Genomic DNA, 19,079 nt, shown 5'->3' with positions numbered 1-19,079 from the left:
AGCATTTGTTTTTTCTTTATTTCTTTTTTTCTATTACACAAGAGAGGGAATAGAGAAGAAGGATATATTTGTAGAAAATATTCCCTCTAGTACCATGGTTACTTTTTCGTTTTATTAATAGTCATTTGTCTTTAAATTTATTACATTTACATTATTACATTATTTTTTATTGCGAAAAGTTATTTGAATTTATCCAAGTATCACGAAAATGACTTAACTCTTTAAATTGAAGACATCATTGACAACCTTCATTAATATTTGGCTACATATCATAAAGACATTCATGCTTGCACAAATTTGTGTTTCTAGCTCCCGTACTTCACGAGTTTTGATCCAGACACCTAACTCATTTAAAACAAGTGATTTATAATTTTTTAATTCTATGCCTTCCTCGATCACAAATGAATGAAGTTTAAATTCAGATCGAGAGAGCCTACCATCAGTCCTAAAATTATAAATTTCAGGCTCTTCAAACTTTAAACTTTCGGGTATGAAGTTAGGCTTTGGCCAACCCAACTACCCAAAGTATAAGCAGCAAAAGTTGAAGTAATTATGCCAAAATTCCACACCTACTTTACATCTTATCATAGTGCACAGTAGTGCAAGTACACAAGAAATTGTAATTTACATGTCCCTATGAAAATGTCACGCCATTAGTTATATATACTACAGATAGTCTTTGATCTGTGTTGCAGTTTGACCTTTAAGGTACTTGATGAACGACAATAATGAGAACATCGCATAGAAAAAGGAATGGTCTACTCTCACAGCAGCATTCAGAATAGCAAGCATGGGAGTAAGAAATTTGTAACGCCTTATGTTTTACTCCTACAGGCAACAACAGCGACAAAGACGAGCAGAAGGTAGAGAAACAAAGGGAAAAGAGAAGATAAAGAAACGATTGCCAAAAAAAGAACTGCCAGGATCATTTGGCATAGCAAATAGACTGTACAGCATTATAGACAGGTATCTCACAGACTTAAAATGCCCTTAGACTGTTCTCCTGTATAAATAAATAAAAAATCTCTTTTTTAACATGGAAGTTATCTACAGAATCTAATTCAGACACCCATTAGTGTTTTAACCAAATCCAAATCCTTCGTTGGCTTCATGAATGGCAAGCAGTAGTCTCTCCTCCAGATGCTCTTTAGAGGGGTACTCTGGTAGATCCAACTGGTTAAAACTGCACACAGCAAATAATAGTTAAGAAGTGTTCACAGTAAATCAAGTACAGAAGAAATACAAGTAGAATTCACAACACTCCCTCCGATCTCAAAGAAGGAAGTTTTTACTTGCTGTTAGTAGTTGAAATGTGATTCAGGATTAGGTTAATACTAATATTAGTCAACATTTAATTGAAATACTCAGATAAGAACGCCCATCTCATAGAGAGGAGCGGTCAATTCAATTGAGTAAATTAGGATGCACATAAAAAGGAAAGCAAGAGAAGTAAAATTTGGAAGAGGAAGCAACATTGACTTCTACTGGAATCTTCAGCAATACAGGTAAATTAGAATGGCATCATAAATGAAAGAAGGTTCGAGTAACTTGGGAGAAGCAACACGGATGTTTTACTGGCAGAAATCTTCAGCATCACGAGGGCAATCATAATTTAGTTTCAGATGATTAAATAATTACCATGTATGTGCTGAAGGCAAGTGATCAGCACTGCCATAAGCTTTGTGGATCTGAAATTTCTGGGAACCTGAAATTCCTTGCAGTGCACTAAACCCTTCCAACGGCACCTGGAGAAGTTCACAAAGATTTGTTAGATGATTGCAGGAGACATTTAACATGCAACTATAATCAAATGAAAGCAACAAACTACCTTTGAGGTTCCAGTGACAAATTGAAGAAGGCGAGCTTTGTCTTCCTTGCTAAAAGCTTGAACAACTTCCCAAAACCACTGAATAACAGGTGAAGCTGGGCTGTATCCAGAATATTCTGTATTTGCCCTTAAGTCATCAACTGCAAAGCAAGGGGTAAATTAATTGTAAGAAGCAACTCTATCTTGATATTGACAATAACTATCTAAGATAGAATTACCACATGAATTAACAAGCAAAGGAAATAGTGAAACATACGATCGATGTCTGGAAGACCGCTAATTAACAACTCAAGTTCCTTGTCATGAAAAATAGAGATCAGCTCTCGCGGAATCAATTCACTGAATCCTTCCAAAAATGCATTTATCTGAGGACGGATAGCAGTCGTCAACCGATGCTCAGCAACCAAGTCAACATACTGTTGCTTGTTTTCCTCAGTGACTCTGATATTTCGTCCACCCGGGATTAGTTCATAGTCAGTCACCTGCATTAAAAAAGTTGCAATCAGAGCCTTTGTAACAAAAATGCTTAAAATTCAATTGCCGCAGAAGAACTCATACCTCATTGCGTTCATAAAGTATCAACTTCTCTTCATCAGCATCAATACTGAATGTAAGGTCTAAAATATCACTTATGTCATTCTACACAAAACAAGAAACGTAAGCAGAGCAAACTTTTAACCATATAATCACAGAGAACAGAGAAAACACTGCACCTCAAGCAGCCATTTCAAATTTTTGAAGTAGTCAGGATCAATAGCTTCGATATCATGATATGTCACTTTAGCACCAAGTATGTGCTTGTAGAAGGACCGTGTAAAATGAACATCAAGAAGTTGACCATCAAATAGTGCCTTGCCAACCTGGGATATTTACATAAAGCACATTAGATATTGTTTAAATTAAATGACTCAAGCAAACAGAACCAAGAAGGAAAATACTCACAACTCGCCCAACAAATTTGAAGTATGAGAGGTGCTCAGTTTGGTAAACAGAATTGGGATTTGGCTGAAATGTTGCTTCATTGCCAACTGTAGTAAACAATAGTGCTCCCTTGTCAAAAATTACTCTGGACAGTAACTGATACCATTCCCTAGTAAGTCCACCAGCATCAATTCCTTCTTCCCCTTGGAAATGTACAGTCAATCTCCCTTTCAATTCTTGAGTTGTCCTCATGCGAAGCTGATTATATGAATCTTCAAGTATATAAGCTCTTCTCACAGAAATTCTCAGAGGACTGTGATGATGATCGTGTTGATGTTTAATCTTAGATCTAAAGTACGACCTTTTATTGTCAAAATCAACAAAACGAGGAACCTTCAGCATGATGGAGAAAGACTTCTCCAGTAGTCCAGGATTCTGCCGAACAAAAGCATTAAGAAGTTTTTTGTGCTTCTCTGCAAATTTTACAAAAGCAATGTGCTTCTCATCAACTTTTGTTGCCGATGTAGGTGTTTTTGGCTGCATAGCAGAAGCAGTAGCTTCTTCTGGATCAGGAACTGTCGCAATACTGAACTCCTGCCCTGCACCCAAATGCCCAGGATGCAACTTCTCACACATCACAAAAAAGGACTCTATGTACGGTAAAATGTTTTGTGTGCCTGCAGGGAGGGGAGGCATTGCTCCAGCAGGTTTAGATGAGGTAACAATGGATGAACGAGGAAGGTTGGGTGCTGTTTCAGAAAAACTCTCTATTGTGCTAATGCAAGTGCTTAGCTCCTGCCATAGAGGTTCTAAAGCTGTGTTAATGTCCCAAACCAGGGAGATAGTAGCACCGTGCTCCTTCTCAGAAATAATTTGATTCTCGTTGTTCTTGTCACCAATTGAAGCAACAAGAGAGCTTAATGCTTGTAAAACCCTGAGTATCACAGCGCCATCAGTTGAAGTGGTACTGAGCAGTGCTTTTTCCACTTCCCTAAACTTGTTTAACTCATCCATCGCAGATCTGGTCAGACTTTGCACAGAGCCAGCAAGCTCAGTAATAAATAAATGACAAATGGCAGGAGCTATGGCCACCAACTTTTTCAGTACCTCAGCTACCAAAGAGTAAGCATTGTCTGAAAGACTGATAAAAGAAGAAAGCATTAAAAAGCTTCAATAACAAATAAAGTAATACATTATTCAGCGAGACTCGAGTAAAAATAACCCACTGAAGGTTCAAAATCACTTGGTCATGTGAAGACAATAGCAAAGTATTAAAATATCAAATAAGTGCATGTACAACCAAACAGATAATTCAATGCCTGAAATAGAAGCCATAGGCACGGAAATTTTGACAAGACCGTCACACCAAGCAGTCAGTTAATTTACTGATCCAACTTTTAAACAAGAATGAAAATATGTTAAGTGCAAAATTAGTAAAGTATTATCAACCTGCTGGCAAACACACAAGTCTCTAAATTAAGGGGTGTCTCACAGAAATAATATCTACAGAACTTGTCACATCAAACCATGGTATCTACAATTTCAAATACACATCACAGGATTAGGAACTAGCTTACCCTTCTCTGGCAAGCAATGAGCACAGGCGTCGAAGCTCTAATTGTGGTAGACTGAGTAGAATACTTTCAGTACTTTGGTCTCTGCTTGCAACAGAGGACGATGCTCCAGATTTGTCCTCAACCTCAGGTGAAGCTGCATGAGATTCAGTATTCATTTCTGCAGCAGATTGGATTGGAGGACCAGTCAGTTGCTCTGTAGAGGATGTGCCAGGTTCTTCACGCGCATTTGATTTGCTTTCTGTGTTTTGGACTACAACATCTAGCAGATTTAACAGCTAGATACAAAAAGGAAATTAGTTAATGACAGCAAGAAACACCAGATAATGACTACTCAAAGAGACATCCCACTTGTGCAAACTACCTGCTCTAGATGTGCAACACTTCTCAAATAAAGGGGATGATTCAAGAGGCCCAAAAGCAATGCAAGAGATACTTGTCCTTCAAGCTGCCATCTACCTGGTCCATCAGCCTCAACCATAACAGCTTTTCCCCGCCTCTGATCTGGAACTATTGGCCCTTCCAGCACTGGTCGAGGGAGCCTGAATTCAAGTAGAGTCTTTGCAACTAAAGAATGGTTCTTTGCCAAGTATGTAAGTGTCTCAAGAACACGACGAGATAGTAATGGAGGAATTCCTACAAGCCATGAGATAAATAAAATTTAGCCAAGGCAAAAAACAACACAAATACAACAGTAGTAACAATAGATGTGATACTGATGCATGATAAAAAGTTAAGCAAGATGATAAGGTCTCACCATCAAGATGTTGAGGACGCGAATACATCACATTACTTTGGCAACCATATAGTCGATATGGGGGTTCAGCTGTATTCAGATCATTAGCAGGCTGTCCGACATCAAGCATCAACAAGTCCATAAATATTTTCACTAAAGCAGTTCTTGTTTCTGCATGTGCACTGAGATTCAACATCAGCCTCTGTAGAGGAACTTTGTAAATTGGCTGCAAAAGAACCAGGTGTCAATGTTCAAATCATAGAAGCAAGAAAAACAGTAATTCAACCTCACCAAGTTTATACCTGGAATACGCGGAGCAACCGCACCAAAGCTCTTAAGCCCTCAGTGTCGACTAAGGGAGACCCATCTGCCTCCAGAGGCTTACTTCCAGCTGATCTACGCGAAAGGGTTCCACCAGCCCTGTCCAATTGTTCATTCCGCCTAGAGTCGCCTCTACGACTTCTAGGATACATACCAAAAAGTGTTCGGTTATACCTACGTGCAAACCTCTCACGCAACATATTTGCTTCCGCCACAAGAGCAGGTGTTAAATTAGCAAGAATGGCATCAGAAGATGTCAGAAGGACCTGCGAGATACAATGTCAGATCCAATAATAGCCATAAAAGGATTCAAGAAAACCAAACTTAAATCAGAACTTGAAAAAAACAAAAAGAAATAGGAAAACAAGGTCGCTACTTGTAATAGAGTAAATGAAACAAAAATTCACATCGATTACACTTAATTCATCTAAAGAAGTACCTCTTCCCGTAGTTCTGAAGGGAATGTAGCAATAATTGACACAGTGTCCATCTCAACAGGCTGGCCTTCTAATTCTTGTGACTGCTGCAGCCGCTGTGCCCTTTGCTGTGCCAACACTTCTTCTCGGATGTCAGACGGAAGGGCTGCCAGAAATTCTGGATCAATATCTCCACCATTTTGAGGCTCAGAATTTGGTGGTTGAGTTGCTTGACCCTGTTGAGCTGAGAGAACCTCGGCTCGCAACTCCTCAGGAAGCGCCTCTAGAAATGCAGGATCAATTGATCCAGAATCAGCATCTACATTACGTTGCTGTTCATCATTGGGTCCACTTTGTTCTGCTTCTTGATTTGGATGTTCTGAAGCTTCAGATACACTGTGAAGGGCAACGTCCCTCGCACTTACCTGAGTAGAATTTCCAAACGATACATTAGTCCTCCTAATTCGAGCATCTGCTGGACCTTGTCTATCACCACCATCATCATGCCCATCAGCACTTCCAATTTCAACATCAAGACTTCGAAGACTTTCACCCAGAGTTGCACCACTTCCACTGCTTTCTTGGCTAACTGCCTCAACATCCCTTATGGCAACATCGTTCTGTTCAAACTGCATTTCGACAGGTTGAGATTGGCTACTTGGTGCATCTGTTCCCTGAGAAGACACATTTGCTACAGGTGTCACATTAGCACCACCAGATTCATCCAACACTGTTGAGGGGGTAGAGGCATCTCTGGCTTCATTGTTGTTATTGTTCTCCATAGCACTTTCAGCTGCCATTTCACCTGATCCAACAAACTGGGTGGCCTCACCTCTATTCTGAGACCCTTCTGTAGCATCTTGATCAGCTGATTTCTCAGGGCTAGGCCGCCTCAAGTGGGAAACAAGCAAATCCTCAAAACCCTGTGGAAGAGCAGAGGCACCTGATCCACCGCTTTGTTGGTTATCATTGGTCCAAAAATTGAACCGTTGGCCATGACGACTGCTCCGGAGAGAACGGAAAACAGAATCCAAGCGCGATGAGGTTCCTTCTGAGCTCCTATCGGAATAAGCATCACGGATACTCTCTGATGAAAAGGAAGAAAGCAATGAGATATTTTTTGAAACCAATAAACAAAGGCAATGAGATTTCACATCAGATAAAAATTACGATATTAACCAGTAGTACAGATACCTGATTGACGTGGCTGACCCAACTGCAGCAAGGAAGAGGGTTCCACCAGAAGGGGATGTTGTGAAGGAGCAATGCTGTCACCACCTCTTCCCAAAAGATTGTAGATGGATGTCGTGCGCCCCTGGCGCCTAGAGCCAAAAACTTCAACAGGCATAACATGTAAAGTTTCACTGGAGAGACTATGCTCTCGACCAAAAACTTCAATATGGTCAAATACATTTATTCCATTCATTCCATCACCCAGACGAAGTATTACACCATCCTCCTCATCCTCATCCTCTTCATCCTCTTCATCCATTACCTCCTCATCAAAGTCATCTTCATCAATCTCTTGGTCATCTTGATCAGTATCAGGATGTTGCAAGTGATGAGCTTCATCTTCCTCGAGGTCATTATGTTCTTCATCCCCCTCTTCGTCTTCATCAACCTCATCTCCTTCATCACCTGACATCTCATCATCATCATCATCGTCCTCATCATCATCATCTTCATCAAGATGCTCTTGTACATCAGGCTGGATTTCAAATCTTATCTCAAGGCCATTTTCCAGATTTCTAGTGTCCTCATTACTTTCATGCATGTAATCATCTTCATTGGATGGACCAAAACCTCCATCAATATCCTGGTCATGTTCCATATCATCAGTGACAGCTTCAGACCCACCAAAATTTTGAGCTGCGCCAAAGGGCTCAATGTGATCTGTTGGCACTGAATTCACATTAGGCTGTGATAAAGTTTCATTAGCCAGGACTGCAAGGGCATCAATAGCAGTTCCAGATTGATTATGATCCTGAGTTTTTGTTGACTGTTCTCCCCTTCCAGCATTGGACTCAGCCGCATGGACATGCTCCTTTGTTACCAACTCCAGAACTTTTACAACACCAGTAACAACCTTGGAAGAATCAGTATGATCCAGGTCCAAGACATGAAGAGCTCGGGTCAGAGATTGAACCAGACCGACATCTATGAAAGTAGCTGAAGCTTCTGCTGAGATGGAAGAACCTGTAGGTGCACGAGCAGTCAGTACATCACTGAGAAGATCAATAAAAGCTTGAATTTCGATTCCAGGTGCCCTAAAACCACTTCCAAACTCAATAAAATCACTAAACACGCTGTTAATCTCAGTAAAGATTCTTCTCCTTGCCTCCGTTGAGCGAACACAAGATGCCACGAGAAACTGGCTAGCTCTGCTTGAAAGTTTTTGCCTCCAGTCCACATCAGTTTTTCTCTCTTTCTTAGAACTCTTGGTATACGGTAAAAACTTGTGAAGAATATGATGAAAAATTCCACCAGCAAGGTGCCCTGTCCGTAAAGGAACAGCTATGCAACTGCTAACTTCAGAATCTTTTCTAAGCAAAATGTGAACTGAAGCAGTATACATCAAAAGAATCTCAGTCAGAAGCTTCAAAATGAATACAATCTTAGCCATATATGCAGACAATTCATGGTTATCAGCTTCACTTGCTTCAGAAGCAGAGGCGATAGCTTTCCCTTTGCCCTTGTTCGCGGAAATATCAATCTCCATATCCGTTGAACCAAGGTTCTCTTTTGTTGCTGGTTCATCTTTCAAAGGAGGAACAAACTTGACAACTGGATCCAAGAGAAGCTCAATAACGCTTACAAAGCTGTGAGGCGGCTTTCGATGAACTTTCACATTCTTAGAATTCGCATCAAGACTCTTGCCATGCACTCCATGGCTCACATTACCAACACCAGACTTCAAATCTGCATTCTGCATTTTATCTTTGTCTTCTGATTTCTCTTTCTCCCTGTCTTTATCCTTTTTGTCCTTCTCACGGTCCCTCAACAAGACCACATAAGGTCGTTCACCAACCATCTCCACTTGGCACACAGAACGAGCAGCCCGCATGAAAATCACTGGATCCCGCTGAATAACAGAAGTCAAATTCAACAGGAAATTACGAGGTGTGAGCCTTCCACTTGACTGTCTATTAGAAGCAGACACAACATTATGCCGTATCTCTGCTTCCATAGCTTGCTGTAGAGTCTGGGGATCCTCAAGAACATGTCTTATTATAGTAGCGGCGATGTTGTCAAACCCAATAAACAAGCTGCTGGTTGGCAAGGAAAGCAGCAACTGCAATCCACCGGCATCCAGAAAGTTAACAGCAACAGAGTGAGTTCTTGTAAGAGTTGCACACAGCTGCAACACAGCATGCATTGTTTCCGAGGGAAGCTGGTTTCTCATACAACCACAAGCTATTTCAACAAGCTGCTTCTGCTCTTGGACATCCAGATATTTTGGAGACAAAGAAGACTGCAACTTATTATACTTATCCTCGTTGATCGAAACTGATTTCTGTGTAGCGTCATCTCCCTTAAGCTGTTCCAGTATATCAGCATTCACCTTCTGATCCACTTGAGCAAGCCGATCAATAGCAACAAAAGCTGCTGTCACCCATTTGGGGACTTTCTCCCTATCAAATGTACTGGAAATCCATTGTGAAAGAAGATCAGATGAGACATTCACCAAACCATTCTTTGCAGCTATCTCTCTGGCATCAGTATCTTCATTAAGAATCAGAGCAAGAACATGAAAGAGATTAGAAAGAATGCTGCGGTTTCCATCCTCAGACACATTACTAGAAAGCTTCACTTGTTCAACAATAAAAGAAACCACAGCCGACCGATGTTCACCATCATTCTGGGAGCATATCATCACAAGAAGATCCCTGACAGGAAAAGCAAGAGAGTCTTTCATCTGTAGAAGCTTTCGGCATGTGGACAACAACTCATCAACAGGAGGAGGCTGAACCATTTCTTCGTCAATGGTCACGCTGCTTTCTTTGGGAACATCTTCCTTTGCCTCTGATCCAGAGTTCCCAAGTGACATGGCAAGGGCACGGGCAAGTTCATCATCTTCTTGTACTTCCTCTGGATGCGAGAACAACCACTCCATTGCCAGCTCAACACTGTTTGAACCAACCTGCCTCAAAGCCTCTTCTGCTCTATTCCTGGAGAACCCCATTTCAACAATTGTAGAAATTGTAGTTTCATTTGGGGGAGGACCAGACACACGAGTAGCAGTACTGTTTGTGTTTTTGACTTCTACTCCAGAGTAGATGTGCCTAATGATGTTGAGAACAGCTGCAATGAAATCATAATTGCATTCTGTGAATTGTGGATGAGTCCAAACGGGAAGTACAGTCTTCAATACCATGGATTGAAGAACCTTTACAAATGTCTCCTCATCCCGTGGAAATGGGATATCACCACTAACCAAAGGTTGAGTCAGTAAATGCTTTGTGAAAGGAGATAGAATTAAAGATGAAGTCGCCAGATGATCCATCAGCTTCCCATAACTACCTAAGGGACCATATATCCATGAACGGTCTGCATCCTCAACTCCATCCTGCCTGGTATGTGTCTCATCAGTCTCCATAGGAGAAGTAGGAGCTCTATTGACAGCAAAGAGCAACTGACTAGTAGCTTCAAACGTAGTTAACACTGACTGAATAACCCCACGCCCATAAAGGCAATTTAATATAACAGCATTGCAAGAATCAGGCTTGTCCAGCAGAATACCATCAATAAATTCAATAACCTTGCCAAAATAACGACATTTGGTCGACACAGGTGCCTCCGATCCAGAAGTTACATGACCTCCAAAATTCATGTGATCAATAGCAATTGAAGCAAAAGTTGAAGCAACAGATTTTGAGGGAGCTGACACATTGAGTGTATCATCCCGCCTACGTGATGGAAGTAGCATTACCTTGCCCATCTCTTGAAACAAATGGGTGATATGGATTGACAGGGATTTCACCATATCACGGCAAGAATGATAATATGACCTCTGTTTGTCCTCTTTTCTATTACTGGCACCAGCATCATCAAGAGAACCTGCTTGTTGTGATTGATGACTAGCTTCTATCCGGACATTTGAAGGACCATCAGTGGTCTGACGTTGCTGAATACTAGAAGCTCTAGTCAGATCACGATATAGATTGATCAGATCAAAAAACTGTGATTCAAAACTCCACCCTGACATCCTCCTGCGAAGTAACGGGTCAAGGAACTGTCTGAAGGAATTTAATCTTTGTTCTTCAGAATCAGTTGTACTCAATTCTGACTGCCGTGCCTCGTCAGTTGCACCAGCACTACCTTCCTCAACATCAACCTTAGATTCTTCAAGCAACGCCAACTGCCAAAGAATTTCACGATGAATACGACCAATATCTTCCAAGACATCTTTGCTTCCATTTCCAAACTCTGTTAACAGAGCAGTTACCCATCGGTTGTCTTTGGAGGCAGCCAGAAATAAAAGAAACTCAACTAGAAAAAGTGAAGAGAATGTCCTATCTGGAGTACTTTTAGGATCCAACATAAAAGCACCAGAAACCACATCAAATCCAGACAGCGCTTTTTTCAAATGATCCTTGAGAAAGAAACAGAAAGCACGAGCCAGAGCAGCAGAGTGATGTTGGGTGAAAGTCTTGAAGACCATGGTGCTGTGTAATGCTATGGACATCCCTTCAGATGACTGTGCAACACTCGGCCGTAGGAGTAGTTTCAACAAAGATTCAATGCCCGACTTCTCCACAAATAACCGACAAGTTTCAGAGTTCTCCATTGTACGATGAACAAGTACCATCACATGAAAGACAGCCAACTGAATGAACTGTTCATCACTGATAGTTTCCCCAGAAGAATAAGTTGATTCAACCAATGAGCTGGATGCAACACTCTCTCTGTTATCTGTGTCCGTGTCCATTTCAGTAGTCTCACTTGATTTCCCTGATGACTCAGCATGTTCACCATCACCACGTGAAGCAATACTGTTAACAATCTCAATAATTAAATCCACTCCAGTACCTCTCAGTGAAGATACATGGCGTAACAGCTCTTCTACAGCATTTGCCAACGGGACAATACCTTCATTCATAGCTACCACGTACTTCTTGTTGGTAAATATGTCAACAAGGAAACGCAACGCTGAAGTTTCTTTTACCGACTCCAGTCCCTTCGGATTAAGGCAAATTGCACCTAGACCATTAGGTACACAAGTAAGAGCTTTTGGAGACGGTAGTATCCCAGATACCACTGAAGACAAAAAAGCAATAGGAAGACCCAATTCATGCAGAGCAGGAAAACATGTCGGGTCTTTGTGAATTATTTCACTCATAACAGTCACGGCCGAGGAATAGATATCCCCTCCAAATTTTTCCACATTACTAAATAGCAGACACAAAGTGGCAGGTAAAGATGCATCATTAGAACCCTGTGATCTGGCCGAATTTGCAGGAGCATAGGTAGCAGACCCAAGTGCCTTCAATAAGACCCTAATAAGTCTCTTTTGAGAATATATTTGTTCTTCACTAGATTTAAAATGCTCACCAATGACCATAGAATTGTCATCATCTCCAGCCACGGCAATCACTCTGTGCACTTCTATCTGTAACCTATTAGCCAAAAGCTCAACTCCACCTAGATCTTTGAAAAGGGTTACTGCTGCATTACTATAATCCAGAAGCTTTTGCAGTGTTTTCACAGCCAGGCAAACAAGATGTATATGTGCAGGATCAGCGTCCTCTACTAGAGGCAAAAAAGTTGGCACCATTCCAGACCCTCGAATAACACTACCGGAGCTTGAAGAGGATATGACATGTAGCAGGTAAAACTGCAGAACAGCTTCAACAAAGGATACTGATGACAAGTCATTTGAGCTGCTTAGTGACAAGATTGCTCTCTGTAAAACATTCAGGAGGATCATGCGATTACCACCAGCAAAACTGATGCTTGATCCACTCAAAATCCTTGCCCGCTCATGTGATGATGCATAAGCAGCTAATTGTGCCCCCAAGGCATTCATTGCTAGCGTTCTAACATTTCCAGAGATGGTTTCTTCAGATCTGACAATCCTGATCAACTCATTTGTGTATTCAGGTTCATTAGCAAAAAAGGACGCAAGTTCATCATGGGAATCACTAGCCTGGACAAGCACAATGAAAGCAAGAAGGCAAATCTTGCTGTAAAGTCTGCATACTCTGGGGGAACGGAATGCGTGTGCATATCTGATTCTTGTCAGCAACGCAAACCTTTGCTCAGGAGGAACATTGTACTGCTCAATACAGAACTTCATTAGCGACAGATCTTCTTCTTTCCGTACATGGAGATCAGGTATGTTAATTACACTCATGCTCGTTGATACTGCGCCATCCTCAGCTTCAGCATTGCTTTGAGCATTGGCACTATGCAACTCAAAATAAAGGGTGGAACCCAAGTGATAAAGTGACTTGTCACCGTCATTTTCCACATTGGATGGAAACAAAGATAGGCCTTCATCCTGACTTCTTTCGTTTACAGTAACACAATAATACAAGCCCAGACCTTCTTCCTTGCTTCCCCACCCCTGCGCAAGTGACAGGAGACAGCTATTTATAGTACCACACCCAACCAATTTACCACTTGCATGTAGCTTCGATGGATTTATTTTTACTAATAAAGCAAGAGTCTCTAAAGTTGCAATGAGGATCTCAGGATCTGTTGAAGCCAACAAAAGCATGAAATGCTGCCAGGTTCAAAGTAAATAAATTCAGACATCATCAGTACATGTGAATACTTGTTACAGACATTCATTCAAAAACGAGTGAAAAGTTCTAGTATCTTCAGCTTACCTCCAAGCCACTAAACGAACCCTTATTATGACAATTCTCTAGTATGATCTGCATCACACGTAAGATCTGTAGAACTGCTTGCTTGGGGAAAGGGCTATCATCTCCTAATATATTATCAGACAAGCCAAGATCTTTCCTACTACATAAGTAGGTCTTGAAATATGTATCAAAATGTAGAAACAATGGTCTCCAGTGATGAAAATTTCCCTGAAAAGGGAAGGCCAAGTAAGTAAAAGTCCAAAGTATAAAGGCAGGATAAACAGAGGTAAGATGGATTTACCTTGCCATACTCCCAGCGGAAACCAGAAAGAGGTATTGCTATATCTTGTAATGGACACTGGATGACCTTGTCAATAAAGGCCTTTATTTTTGGGGGCTGACATGCAGATAAATGCACAATAAGATCATAGCAGATAATGGAGAGAAGGCTCGAAAAGAAAGATAGAAGCAGGAAAGATAGAAGCGGGAATCTACTGCAACAGAGAACAGTAGTGAAAAGCAGAAGTCCATGCAATTCTTTCAAGCAGCTGAAGTCAAGACACTAATCAGATGATTTATTGCTTTATTATTTCCTTGCATATGACTAAATCGATGTATATTTCTAGATCCCTGAAAGGATGTTTAAAAGGCTCCCACAAACTTAAGAATTACTCCTACGAGAATAACCACAGTTCATCCAAATAAAATGTAAAAAGGTGCAATATACTATGGTATTGCCTAATTTTTCTTTTTGTTTTCTTATGATAGCTATGGTCTTGCCTGATGTTAAGGAACACAACAGTACTAGAAACATAAAACACACCGAGAAAACATAAGAGCCACTAAACATTTTTTACCAAGATAAACAATAACAATCCTCAAAACACACCAGCATCTTCAGCTACATAAAAGAGTACTCATTGAAAGGTAATAAGGAAGAGAATTACTATCAAATTCAATGATTGTCGTGGAAATGCAACTGTGCAGAAAATCAAAGGGGGTTGTATTGCAACTTCCTATTTTTGGTGTAAAGAACAACGCATAGAAGATGCTGAACAGATAGTTGATCTCTTAGGATTCCTGTAATTACTCTTCTGTTTTGGCTTGTTACAGCCTTTTTATGGAGGTCACCAGCATATCCTAAATGCTGAGGAATACAACATCACAAGTTTCAACAAAAAAAAAAATGAATGGTCCAAGTGTGTATACGCGCCAAAGAATGATAATCAAAGATGCTAAAGAAGAGCCAATCAAATGGCTGAAAATTGGCGCAACCCCTCCCCCACAATTTCATAGAAACAACAGGAACTTAGATAGACTGCAATAAATAGTAGAAGTATTCTTACCGGTACCCACCTAGTCAGGATTAAGTCTTTTGTATCTTTTTGGGAGAACGTAACATATGTTGTATATATAAAAGATAGACTGCACAAGAAAATTGCGTACTCGCACATATAGGATAAAGTCTTGGTTTGATCAAGTTTACATTAGCTCAGTTGTTGTCAAAATTGCTGGTTATACTTGAATCTTAGTACAAGGACAAGTGTGAAATCGAAAAGCTTCTACTTTTAAGGAGCTCCTATTTGACTTAGGAGACAAATTCACCACTGTCGAATGAAAATGAATTGGCTCGAAAAGTAAAAAGGATACTAAGAATCAAATTGTTGATATCTACCATTAGCAAAACAAAACTGACTGGCCCGAGTTGAGAAAAAAAGAAAATAGAGAATCTATTGTTGACCTCAACTAGTTTGGACTTGAGATATAGCTGATTGACAGATTGCTTGATATTGAGAAGTAACAGGGAAAAGAAAAGGACAAAAAGAAATAAATGTATGCTTGCGAAATAATAGTATTAAAGTTGAACTTCAAGAAATAAATGTATGCTGGCGAAGTAATAGTATTACCACTGTCAGTTTGAAACAAGAAAAGGACAAAAAGAAAAATAACAGTATTACTTCAAAAAATAAAATGCATGCTGGCGAAGTAATAGTATTACCACTGTCAGTCTGAAACTATCTTTTTTTTCCAGATAGATCTCAGTTTGGTTTGTACTAAAACACTTCAAAAAATGTGATGATAGACGAAATGATATCTCCAAAAAGAAGAATTTAAGAAAAAGCAAAGCTAGTTTGATGGAAACATCAGATAACTCTAGCTCCCTAAAGGAGACCAAGACGAATGGATCCTGTTTATTTTGAGATCTAAATATATTTGAGATTCACACATGTACATTATACAGTTTCAATTGACAGTCTCATATTAGACCAGCTCCTGTCATATTCAATTCCAGAGTCATCCCATTTCATCATCCTATTAGCTATGAGGTTCTAAAGATAACATGCTAATGATCACAATAATGAGACTCAATTTTAGTGATATCCAACCAGCACCTTGATGTTACCATAACCAACCTCTCACCTCCTTACCGGGGCATCTGAGCAAATTCTCTTCACATACTCAAACCATCCTCAAAGGAAGGCATCAATCTACTATAATTTAGTCCTTTTTGTGCTTAAATGTAAAATGAGATTTTCTAAATGTACACTAGTAGGCTTATACGGGGGGAAGTACTCATGCTACAAATACAATAGCTACGCCTTAGTCCCAAACAAGTTGGATCGGCTCCCAATGGAAGAGGAAAAATATTCTTTTTTTTAATAGGTAAATAATTTTATTATCATTGGGGAAACCCCAAATACAAGCCATATACCAAAAGAAGTGAACCTACATCAAATATGGTTCTCAACAAAAGAGATTCAATCCTCTATACAAAAATGGACCTCGTAAGTAGACCAAATGAATCTAGAGATAAAACACTACTTGACATCTTTAAAAATCTTGTTTCAACCCTTCAAAACTCTTCCTATTTCTCTTTTTCTAAATGACCCACATGATTGCTAAAGGGGTAATCCTCCCTGTCGTTTGACTTCTATTTCCCCTCCTCAGACCAACTTTGCAGAGCCACCTTCCTGTGCTTGACATCACCCATTGCATCCCAATTAGACTGAGAGCCACCCTCCATAACCGACTAGCCACCTTGCAACGCTACAGGATCTACACTTTCAGCTAAATTCTTAAACATAAAACACCAACTAACATATGTGATCCTCCATGGAAAAAACATTCTTCTTAAAGCAACATCTAGTGAGTGTATTTATGAGTGGTTACTGGTTAGGGAACTTCATTAATCTTTATGCTTTGAGCCCTTCTAGTATCCTTAATATTTTCCGCTTCATTTAAATAATGTACCAAATTGTTCTCTTTGTTTTTAATTTATCTTTAATAAAGTCCTACTAGTACAACCAATGACTTCTTTGAGCAATGGCAGATATTTGCTACTCATTGACTGCAGAAATTGAATTACTCGACACAAAAAAGTCAAACGTGATCAGAATAAAAATGTTGTGCATCACACAAGAAGTTGCTAGTTGCTACTTCACGCAGCACTATAGCCAATCCATAAATCCCCTATACATTAGCCTGCAACTTCAACTCTCATCAACTTTAACAGGATCCAATCTCAGATCCTAGGATCTAGAGCTAAGCATCTCCCTGATATGAGTGGTTGCAAAGTTGTGATGTCGACTGGTAAAGATTGGTAAAGATAGTCAAGATCAATATTATTTTTGATACATTTACTACCGGAACCTTAATATAGTTAGTAGTATCAGCTCTCAAACAAGCTTGAGACCATGTCGATATCAGTTCTGAAGGAAAGGGCAGGTATACTTTCTTGGTAAAGAAGTATGGGTACATAGCTAATAGCAGTAACACAGAGCTGGAATTCCACCGTGGTAACAATTAGCACGACTGGGTACTTGTCATAGAAATTTCACAAAAAGAACCCAAAGGAATCATAAAAGCAAATAGCTGCAATTTCCAATTCTTAGCGACCACAAAAAGAAGCAAAAAGGTTAATCAACAACAAATTTAGCAGCAGAAAGGACCTTAAATGTGATTCCAGTGGCAAACCGAAGTAAGCAAAAATATAAAATCAATTAGATATTTTCAGTATCTTGTAACCAAATACCAAATGCAAAATCAAACTCAAGGTATGTTATAAATTCTGTTCTTGCTACACAAGAAAAATAATCAATTTTTGACTCACATGGCATAAACACACTTGTAATAGAAACATTAAGTTTCAGACCCAGGCATCATCAGTACACTTGTGACAGAGAATTTCCACGTACCGATCATAAGAAATAACAAAATTCAAAGAAAAAAAGCAGGTAAATGACTGATAATAAAAGTATAGATTACATAACAGTTAAAAACAATAAACCACATAGAGAAGAGGTACATTATGAAATATGATTTTCAATAAAAAATAAACCCTAAGAAACAACAGAACATACAATAATTAACTTCTGATTCTCAACTCCACAGCAAGACTAAACCCTAACAGCACACATTACACGTCTGGAATAAAACAACACTGAAAATGCACATTGTGAAATGATTCCAAAAAAAAAACTATGAAAAGAAACTGCTCAACAACACACAAAAACAACCAAATGCAAAATAAAAGTAAGAAAAACAAAAAAGGAACGAGTAAAACGAGTACATACAGGTTCAGAGTCGAGTTTAATAGATGGACCAATGGCTCCTTCGCTGGAGAGAAGTTGCCGTAACCTGGACGGCAAACTCGATCTTAAGGTCGTCATATCCAACCTCTACTTTCTCTCCTTGTATTCACTAACCAAAACACAAATCCAACACACAAATCAGAGAAAAAATAACAAAATCTCTGCACACATTCAAATACATCAGAAAAAAACGCATAGAACATTAAATCGATCAAATAAACACACAAAAAAAGCAGAATCCATAGTAACTGATTTATTCTATCGGTACCTGAATTAACAAAGTAACGAACGGGCGACTCATCCAGAGAGTGTGTAAAGACTGTACAGAAAATAGGGTTTATAGAGAGAAGAAGAAGGAGAAGAACAAGGAAAACCCCAAAGCCAAGAAAGAGAAAAATGGTGAGAAGGGGGGGGTGAGGTGGGGGTAGGGGGGTTCCTTTTGCCTTTTGTGTGTGAAATTGGTCTAACTAGTACTAACCCTGGGAACGATGACAGGGGAGAAGCTTATATACACGTAGAGATGCACACAAATTGAGTCTTCTTCTATTGAGGGACTTCTATTCAAGTCGGTTTGGCTATTTGGTCCTCTTTTTTTCCTTCTCTTCTAATTTTGCCTATAAGAAATTATTTCTTAAGGTAAGTGTAATAATTTCGGAAAAAAATTAAAATTAATTTATGTTTATATTTGATTTGACGTGTTAGATAATTTTTTTTAAAAAAGTATTTATTTTATTATTTATATTAAAATAGTTTGATTACTGTTTAAACTCATGAAATATTTTTGTTTAATTCACATCTTATGTACCAAACGTTTCTTTTGGAGTTCTTATTTTTGGTTTAAGACATAGTCAGCTTCTTAAATTTGTTAGTATATTTGATT

At 39.4% G+C, this 19,079-nt stretch overlaps 1 protein-coding gene across 1 annotated transcript; it reads right to left on the bottom strand.

The window, feature by feature from the left end:
* Positions 1–901: 901 nt before the first annotated feature.
* On the bottom strand, positions 902–18,667 carry LOC125855460 (E3 ubiquitin-protein ligase UPL1-like). Its single transcript, XM_049535183.1, has 17 exons — positions 18,468–18,667; positions 18,182–18,308; positions 13,909–14,004; positions 13,629–13,835; positions 6,991–13,522; positions 5,820–6,883; positions 5,362–5,646; positions 5,081–5,285; positions 4,688–4,959; positions 4,327–4,601; positions 2,771–3,890; positions 2,542–2,688; positions 2,387–2,467; positions 2,085–2,310; positions 1,829–1,968; positions 1,639–1,745; positions 902–1,183 (listed from the first exon to the last, which is right to left on the bottom strand). Exons 2-17 carry the CDS (start codon positions 18,275–18,277, stop codon positions 1,081–1,083), a joined length of 10,956 nt encoding a protein of 3,651 aa, XP_049391140.1. The 5' UTR covers positions 18,278–18,308; positions 18,468–18,667; the 3' UTR covers positions 902–1,080.
* Between the last annotated feature and the right edge of the window lie 412 nt (positions 18,668–19,079).

Source organism: Solanum stenotomum, chromosome 2 (genome assembly GCF_019186545.1).
Source record: "Solanum stenotomum isolate F172 chromosome 2, ASM1918654v1, whole genome shotgun sequence".
NCBI classification, from domain to species: domain Eukaryota; kingdom Viridiplantae; phylum Streptophyta; class Magnoliopsida; order Solanales; family Solanaceae; genus Solanum; species Solanum stenotomum.
Note: the sequence above shows the minus strand (reverse complement) of the source record. Positions and strands in the feature narration are given on the sequence as shown.